The 10,000-nt window shown below is 30.0% G+C and overlaps 1 protein-coding gene across 2 annotated transcripts in view; it reads left to right on the forward strand.

The window, feature by feature from the left end:
- Nucleotides 1–10,000, forward strand: part of LOC101238539 (rho guanine nucleotide exchange factor 7) — an 81,271-nt gene that overhangs the window by 35,565 nt on the left and 35,706 nt on the right. For both annotated transcript variants that reach the window (XM_065788158.1, XM_065788157.1), the window contains exons 9-13: nt 918–972; nt 1,718–1,785; nt 1,893–1,971; nt 6,301–6,360; nt 6,535–6,594. In XM_065788158.1, coding sequence (XP_065644230.1) covers nt 918–972; nt 1,718–1,785; nt 1,893–1,971; nt 6,301–6,360; nt 6,535–6,594 — 322 coding nt within the window. The remainder of the gene's footprint in view (nt 1–917; nt 973–1,717; nt 1,786–1,892; nt 1,972–6,300; nt 6,361–6,534; nt 6,595–10,000) is intronic.

Raw genomic sequence — 10,000 nt, forward strand, 5'->3', positions numbered from 1 at the left:
TTTGCACCACAATATTCCTAAACTTCTAGAAATCCTTTCATAATTGATTACTGCAAATAAAATTATTGTGTTTGTTAAGAAATTTTCATCTTTTACCTAGGTTTAGCAATAGTTCTTTATTGGCCTGTAGGACAATGATTTTTTGATTTAATTTACACAGTCTGTGTTACATGCCTTTAAAAAAAAAGGTAAAAAATAAATTCCGACATTCTGGCCTAAAATATTGTAATTCCGGCCAGAACCAAAATGATCTAAAAGTCACAAATTCTGGCCGGAATTCTGGTACATCCCTAATTCTATTAATCTTTTTATAATTTATATGTCTTAGAGTTTTATCAGTCTGGTTAGAAGTTTCTGAAAAGATGTTTAAATCTTCAAAAATTCAATTATAATATGGTTTCATAAATCGCTTTTAAATCCTTATAAAAATTTTCTTGCCAATAAAAAGTATTGATTTAAAAAGGGGAATAAGAAAATCAATTTTTTATTACCTGTTATTTAATGAAAGCATTGTTTAACTTAAATTATAAACTTCTATTAAATTATAAACTTTGATTAAAAGTCTAAATGCTTTAAACAATTCTGCTGCACTTAAGAAAAAGAATTAAAAAGAAAACAAAAATAAATGGTGCATACTAACCTTGTACTAGTATGATTAAAAACATTTTTTTATGATAAAGTAATTATTTATTATTGCATAACATATTATTATATGTTATGCGATAATTAACGTTTTAACTACTTTCTAATTTTTACCATTGATTCAAACAACAAAAATAAGTTTTTCTATTTATTAAACTATTTGTACCATTATAAGATTTAAGAAAATGTCTATATTAGTGTTATGCTACATTGTCTTTTAAGAAAGTATTGCTTAAATTTTCTCATTCTAAAATAGATATGTAATTTGTATTTAGAAAACCTATTGAGGAACAACGATTTGGTGAATGTTTCTTACTAGTTCGGATGCAGGTAAATGATAGTTTCACTTTTTTTTAAGCTCTTAAGTTTTTATTCTTTTTTTAATAAGTATGATAAGAAATTTTTTAATTCTCTGAAAACTCATGAAAAATAGCTTATACTAAAATAATGATAATGAAAAATAATAATGATAAATAATAAATCAAACCTCTTTTAATTTAACTATTTTAATAGATTTCAATTGTTAAATTGGATTGTTTAAAGAGCCTAAAAAGTCATATTTAAACCAAGATAAGCAGAGTTTAAGAAAATTTGCAGAGTTTTAAATGGACTTTCCAAAAGTCTTTTTGTAAATATTTTTTTTATATACATCTCTTGATTTTAAACAAAATGCCATGAATGACAAAATAATAATAAAATGAAATAAAAGGCAAAATAAGTTATATAAAGTTTATTTAATTAACTAAAACAGAATTTACCACTTAATTTTTACTCGTTAATTTTAAAAAATCCTTTTATTAAAAAAGTTTTACTTCTTGTTGTTGGTTATGGTAACAAGTTATTGACCTAAACACAAAAATGTTTAGACTAAATTGTTTTCTGTAAAAATGTCAACAAAAAAGTCTACTGTCAGCAGCTTTTTGTCAGCAAAATTAGTATTTAATATCTTTTTTTTTAAATATTTAATATCAGTTTTTTTTTTTTAACATTTAATATCAGTGTTTGAAAACACTTGAAATAGTAATGTACTTAACATAATTGTTGAACATTTAAAAAAAATTTTGTTCTGCTTTAGATGAAAAGTTTATATCTGCAATATTGTTTAAACCATCCCCAGGCAGCCATAATAATATCACAGAATGCGTAAGAACATTTTAATTTTTTATAAATGATCATTTATGTTTGTTTGTTTTTTTTAACAATATTTTTTCTATTTTTGCGCAATATGTAAATGTTAAACTTTCTTATAGAGATGAACTCAGTGCATACATGGAATCTAAGGGTGCACAAAAACCTGGTATTATGTTTTTGCGGTCACTCTTATCTAAGGTGAGCCAAATTTATATAAAAATTTATTTTCAAATGAAGCATCAAGAATTTTTTGGATAATTCTTATTGGCATTCCTTACAAAGTATTCCTTAAAAAAATTCCTTAAAACTTGCAAAGTGTGGTTAACTTAAAAATTGAGATCTATTTTTTAAGCTCAAAATAATTTTTTAGCCCGTAAAAAAATTGTGTTTACTAAGTGTTACTAAGTTACTAAGTGTTAACTAAAAATAACTAAAATTAAAGTTTATGTTAATAAAGATATTAATAAAGTAAAGTTGAGCGTATTACTACCAGGGACATGGTGGGATCAAGTTCGAAACCTCTCGCTTATGAAGCAAGCACTCTACCACTACACCACTATTGCATAATCAACTTAGTATGGTTGAGTTTAAAGGACTTGGTTTAGATATACTTAAAGGACTTAGTATGGATATGTTTAAAGGAGTTAGTATGGATATGTTTAAAAGACTTTTTTTTTTTTAACATCGCTTCCAACAAGGCTGCAAGCAACCACTATTAGAGTTAGAAGTTATTAGAAGAGATAAGTTGAAGGTTGTAGAGCAAAATAACAGTTGGCAGACGACTTAAAATATTGCAAATTTATAAATCAGGAAAGCATTTTTAGAAGATGGCACAACAGACGCTAGCTCTTGTCGAGCTCAATAAAGAGATGCAACCTTAGCAGATGCTAATTTTGCAACTGATTTGATATATGGTTTCTGAAAAAGATCGGAAGTAAGAGTTAATCCTAGAAGATGAAGGGTAGATGACTCATCGAGTACATTGCTGTTCGTAAATATTCGTAAAGATCTAACTTATTGCAATAATGATTGGCTGAAAAAAATTGAGTTTTATCTGAATTAAAGTTCATCAGCCACTGTGAGCCCCATGCTATAGCAGAAGTGAGGTCCTTTTCAAACTCAAATGCCCCCTCCAAGCAATCAGAGAGTGTTGGCTTACTATCATTTATTCTTATCATGGCAAGAATAAATGATAGGATCATCAGCGTACAATACCACCTTAGATGTGAGAATATCTGGAAGATCGTTAATGTAAAAAAAAAGAGTATAGGGCTAAGGATTGAACCTTGAGGAATCCCTAAAGTTACAGGATATGAAGAAGAGTGCTGTCCATTGAGAACAAATTTTATAATATTGAAAAGGAAGGATTCAATAATCTTAAATATGTTACCAGATACACTGTAAGAAGAAAGCTTATGGAGAAGACCAGCATGCCAAACTTTATCAAAAGCTTTAGAAATGTCAAGAGTGATAGCCTTAACCTCTCCACCTTTATCTAATGCACAATAAAACCTATCAGTTATTACTGTTAGCAAATCAGCTGTAGAATGAGAAGATTGAAGTCCATATTGACGATTAGTTATTAGATTCAAGGTGAGAGATTAAGTGTTTGTTAATTAAAGATTCAAAAACCTTGCTTATGATAGTAAGAAGACTAATGGTGCGGTAGTTAGACGAATCAGATCGCTCTCCAGAATTTTAGAAAATAGGGATTACAGATGCCGCTTTACTTTTTTCTCCAGTCACGAGAGTCTAATTTTTGTGATAAAATACAAGATTTCATGACCTGAGGAAAGCAGTTTTTGGCGTTAGACAAAACCTTTTTTACAATGGTTTCTAGCAGTAATAAATAGATGTCTGTTTTCTGGAGAATTGATTTGCTGATAGATATGGAAGTAACAGTTTCGATTGGAAATTGCAGCAGCACAATGTGAAGAAAACCATGGAGAAGGGTGAAGGAAGACGAAAGATTTTTACCCAAGGGCTACCATAAAGAAAATCATGGAAAGAGTCCCAGTCTTAGTATGGATATGTTTAAAGACTTAGTGCAGATATGTTTAAAGGAATCTCTATGGATTTTTTTTTTTTTTTTGGAGAAGAAATTATAAGCTTGAACTATTGCTCTTGAGCATACAAATTATTTGGTATTTGGTCCTACAGCTTTTTCAATGCATTGATTTTAAGTTATTTTTCAAAACTTGTAGTTTCAAAAAGGTTAATGGTGATCACATAAGGTGATCAGTTCGTCTGAGGTGGAGGTGGTCGAACTGAAGACAAACCAGAATAAGGACATAAAGTTATATGTGTTATTGGTTGTTCTGGACTAAAGGAAAACAGTTCAAAAGAGTTTTTGAAAGCTAGCTGAAGCATACTAAAGGAGCTTGTTTCATTTTTTATTTAGTCTATTTGAGATTGTAAAACATGCAGAAAGGAGATTTTTTTAAAAACAGATGTAGAACATGCAGGAAAGAGATTTTATTTTAACAATTCAAATCGATAATTTATTAAAAATTTTTATTTAAGTTCATTTGCAGATAACTCAAACAATTACTTTTACATTTATATTAATTATTTTAAAGCCTTACTCTTTGACAAAACTCAGTGCAACATACTTGGTGCACACTGGTTTCTTTAAGAATACTTGCTCTATGACCATCACAAAGACACTGCAATTAAAGTTGAACTTGTTACAACAACCTCTGAAAATCTTAGCATCCACATCTCTAATGATTTTAAATTTAAAACCCAATCTCTTATTAGGTTCTATAAAATCCAATCTCTTATTGGGTTAAAAAAATGCTTTATATACTAAACCATACTTTTTTAAGCAGAGATGCAACACTGTGAAAAAAGCTTTACATCACTTATGTACCCCCTTATTTTTAATTTATTGTTACTATATTGTTTTTTTGTTACCATATTTGAACCTTTATCTCCAAATAGATATCAATGCAATAGAATAAGTTCAGCATCATGCAATGAAAATCTCATATAAGCAAAACTTTTTTAAATACAAAAAATGAGGCCGAACTAGTTCTTATCACCTTAAAATCAGGACACAACCCTTTTAATATGATCCAAAAACATAAAATAGACAATACTATTGATGTCATCACCTAGCACGCCCCATGTAATAGAATTCCTCCATTATAATGCCATTGGACACATATTCACAGAAAAAGATAATAATTTTTTTCAATGTTTTCTCAACATTGTGGGATAAATGTTTTTGAGTATTTTTTTTTCTTTTTTTGGTAAAACATAGTTATAAAAGTAATGTGTGTGCCATTATACTTTATATGCATCATATTTTGCTATTATATTTTGAATATTATTAAATTTATTTCATATTCAAACTTTAAATTTATTAAAATTTTAAACTAAAGTTTCCAAAAATTTGCATTAATTTGTTTTTACAATTTGAGTTATTCTATTCTTTTTTGTTTAAATTAAATTAATAGTTTCACAACTTTTTTCCATAAGAATTATGAACATGTCTTTTTGATTTAATTTTTCCAGTCAAAACCTACATTACCAATTCAGACCCAACCTCCTTTTTTTTCTTTTTATAGTTCTTTTAATTTTAGGATTTTAGTAGCTTTTTTAAACAGAAACCAAGCTTATAAAATTTTGTTTGACTAATTACTTAAAGAATATAATTTTTATGTGTTCTTATTGCTTTTTTAATTAATTACTATTTTTGTATCTATTAATTACTATAATTATATTTTTAATTGGTTATTATTTTTAATTAACTTGTGCTTATTATTACTACTTTTTTTAAATTACAAAATTTTTTTTTTGATTAATCCTATTGTTAATACTATTAATTATAATGTTTTAATAATGATAGCAGGGATGCGGAGTCCCAAAAATGACTCCGGATTTGAAAGTCACAAAAAGATTACTTTATCCTAGTTTTTGGTATCCAGGAGCTCTAAAAGTATAAATAAGTTTATGGACTACTAATAGGAAAAAAATTAAGACTTTTAGGTTAGAAAAACAATCGTTTTTTGAGCCCGGAGTCCTTAGGTATAATGGCGGCAAGGCCTCCGGGACTCCAGGTCTTCGGGCTTAAAAACAATAAGTTTCAAGTCATTAAATGTCATGAATTTTTTTATTATAGCAGATAATAAGTCAACAAACATGTTTAGAATTTCTGGACACTAGAGACTTGGAAAAAGTAGAGATATAAAGCCGGAGTCCTTTTGGGACTCCGCATCCTTGAATTATAGTAGTAATAATGATAGTAGTATAGCTTTATTATTATTTTTTATTTATTGTTGTTACAATTGCTATATTTGTTTGCTTTTTTATTTAATATTGATATGATTGTTTTTAAATAATATTTATTTTTTTTATTTTAAGTTATATAGTAATTATTTTTATAAATTTTTGTTTTTATTTGTCGTTATTTATATAATAGTAATATGTAAGTATGGTTATAAATTTTATATTTTTATGGTTAAACAAATGGATACAAAAAATATATATATTATTTATAAGATATATTTTGAATGTTTATAGCCATTTTTGCATGTTGAGAAGTATGGAAACCAAATAAAAGAACTTGAAAGACATGTTGAGGTTGTTTTACTGTTAAATTTTCACCTTTAAAATTGACAATTTTTCACCTTTAAAATTGACAATTTTTAATAAAGTTTTATTGACTATTTGTTTTTTAAAATAATTAAATTTTATATTTAAAAACAAGTTTGAGTATATAGGATTGTATGTGTGTTTTATAAATATCTAATGCAGGAATGCAACATTGATAGTTTGGATATGAAAAAAGCCACCCAAGTTTTACAAATTATTGCTGTAAGTTTATTTGGGTTTTTTTAATGAGTGTTATATTTATGTGTGCATATGTGTATGTACAGGCCGGCGGAAGGCGGGTACAATGGTTGACTTTCACCCAAGCACCAAGGTTTCGAAGGCGCTAAATTTTAACTAAATACTTTTTTCTCTCTTGAGAATATAAAAATTATAAATTTGTAATTATATAAAAATACTTATTTTAGTTAAACTTATTTTATGTTTTTTTTTTTTTTTTTTTTTTTTTTTTTAAACATCTTCGCTTCCAACAAGGCTGCAAGCAGCCACTAATTAAAGTTGGAAGTTACTGTAAGAGAAAAGATGAAGATTGTAGAGCAAGATAACGATTGACGGACGATTTAAAAGATTGCAAATTATATGAATCAGGAAAGCAAGATGAAGGAAGCGAATTCCAAAGAGCTGATGTTCGAGGAAAAAAACTAGACGAATAAGCGTTTTTGGAGCACTTAGGAACAGTCACAGAAAAAGGATGACACTTAATTGAATGAGTAACACGAGAATGAATTTTAGTAGATGGCACAAGAGAAGCTAGCTCTTTCGAGCAGTGTCCATTATAGTATTTGTAGAAAAGAGAAAGAGAAGCAACATTACGACGATGTGATAATGGTTGAAGGTTGGCTGCAAGAGCAGGTCCAACTATGTTTACAATGCGTTTTTGCACCTTGTCTAAAAGAGAAAGGGCATCATTAGAAGATCCGCCCCAGATATGGCAACAGTATTCCATACAAGGCCGGATTTGAGATTTATAGAGGTAGAAAATAGAATCCAGAGTAAGAAAGTGGCGAGCTCGATAAAGAGATGCAACCTTAGCAGATGCTAATTTTGCAACCGATTTGATATATGGTTTCCAAGAAAGATTGGAAGTAAGAGTTAATCCTAGAAGATGAAGAGTAGGTGACTCATCGAGTACATCACCGTTCATAAATATAGGAAGATCTAAATTATTGCGATAACGATTGGCTGAAAAAAATTGAGTTTTATCTGAATTAAAGTTCACCAGCCACTGTGAGCCCCATGCTGTAGCAGAAGTGAGATCCTTTTCAAGCTCAAATGCCCCCTCCAGCCAATCAGAGGGTGTTGGTTTCTTATCACGACAAGAATAAATGGTAGTATCATCAGCAAACAATGCCACCTTAGATGTGAGAATATCTGGAAGATCGTTAATGTAAATTAAAAAGAGTATAGGGCCAAGGATAGAACCTTGAGGAACCCCTGAAGTTACAGAATAAGAAGAAGAGTGTTGTCCATCGAGGACAACTTTTATGCTACGATTGGAAAGGAAGGATTCAATGATCTTAAAGATGTTGCCGGATACACCATAAGAAGAAAGCTTATGGAGAAGACCAGCATGCCAAACTTTATCAAACGCTTTTGAAATGTCAAGAGCAATGGCCTTAACCTCTCCACCTTCATCTAATGCACGATAAAACCTGTCAGTTATTACTGTTAGCAAATCAGCTGTAGAACGAGAAGATCGAAATCCATATTGATGGTCAGAAAGTAAGTTATTAGATTCAAGATGAGAAATTAAGTGTTTGTTAATTAAAGATTCAAAAACCTTGATTATGATAGGAAGAAGACTTATGGGACGGTAGTTAGACGAATCAGATCGCTCCCCAGAATTTTTGAAGATAGGGATAACAGATGCGGCTTTCCAGCAGGCTGGAAAACAAGACTCTGATAAGCACTTGTTGAATAGTTTTGAGAGTATAGACGACAGCTCTGGAGAACACTTCTGCAAGACAATAACAGGTATGTTGTCTGGGCCACAAGCTGTAGAAGAGTCTATACAGGAAATCACTTTAGATACAGATGCTGAAGTGATATGAATGTCAAGCAATGAATCAACCTGTTTGTTGGCAATATCAGGTAGAACGCAATTAGTGGAATCAAGAGATGATATTGATGAAAAGTTTTTAGCAAACAGTTCGGCTTTGTCTTTAGGTGAGGTGACAAAGTCTGAACCATACAAGAGAGGTAGAATTATAGATTTGCCCTTATTATTGATATTATTAAAGATTCTCCAGAAGTCACGAGAGCCTAATTTTTGAGATGAGATACGAGATTTCATGACCTGAGAATAGCGGGTTTTGGCGTTAGACAAAACCTTTTTACAGTTGTTTCTAGCAGTAATGAAAAGACGTCTGTTTTCTGGAGAATTGTTTTGCTGATAAATATGGAAGTAACGGTTTCGATTGGCAATCGCAGCAGCACAGTGTGAGGAAAACCATGGAGGAGAGTGAGGCTTGACCTGGAATCGTCGAGAGGGAATAAAAGATTCCATGCCAGCCTGAATCCACGAAGTTATATAGGAAGCACATTTGTCGACAGGAAGTTGAAAGATTTCTACCCAAGGGCCATCACGAAGAAAATCACGGAAAGAATCTCAGTCAGCTTTACTGTAGTTGTAAGAGGTTCGATAGTAGGGGTATTCAGGTGATGAAGAAGAATGAGATATTAGTTTTAAAGAGATCAAACTGTGATCAGAAGCACCTAAGGGTGAATGTGGAGAAACTGAGCACTGACTAGGATCAGAAACAAGACATAAGTCGAGTAGAGAAGGTAAATGATTAGGGTTGTCAGGAAAGCGAGTTGGAAAGTTGACTATTTGAGTTAGGGATTGAGAAAGGCAAAAGTTGTGGGCTTTAATGCCTGCAGAGTCACTGACACTAGAGCCAAGCCATTCAGAGTGGTGAGCATTAAAGTCACCGACAAGTAAGAGTAAGTATATATTATTTCATAATAAAAATTATCGAAAAAACTTTTTTTTTAATTTTTTAAAGTTATTTAGTAAATATAAGCGTACAATTTTAGTTAATGAAAAATGTGCGCCAAGATATTAGGGGTGCCAGAAGACGAAAGACAAAAAAATCCAAATGAGATTTTAATTACATAAAAGTAAAAAGTTTGTTTTTATTAATTAGGCACATCCAATATTTACTTACTTTACTAAGCAAATAATTTGCTTTGCTTATATTGTCAAAGAACTATAGTTTTAAATAATGTATTTCTTTAATAAGTTATTTAAGAAATAAATTATTTAAAACTATAATATGATCATCAAGTTTTGTCACAAAGAACCGCTATTGAAAAAATTAGAAAGTTGTTTAAAACCATTTTTAAAAAACTTTGGTACGTTTATGTTTTCTCATCAAACTCAGCATATAACTTATTAAAAATGACCTTTTTGAAACCCCAACTAATAAAAAGATATCTAGAATATCAGAATTTTTTAAAAACCGTGTTGCAAACCATTAAAATAAATTAGCTCATGATGTAATTTATGCATCTACAGTAAACTCTTTTAAAAGTATTTTTATGGTGCTACTTCGGCAACAGAAATGTTAATCTTCAGCATATGAAAGCGTGTTGCTTTCTTTCACCAATA

This window comes from Hydra vulgaris, chromosome 01, assembly GCF_038396675.1.
Source record: "Hydra vulgaris chromosome 01, alternate assembly HydraT2T_AEP".
In the NCBI taxonomy this organism is placed as follows: Eukaryota; Metazoa; Cnidaria; class Hydrozoa; order Anthoathecata; family Hydridae; genus Hydra; species Hydra vulgaris.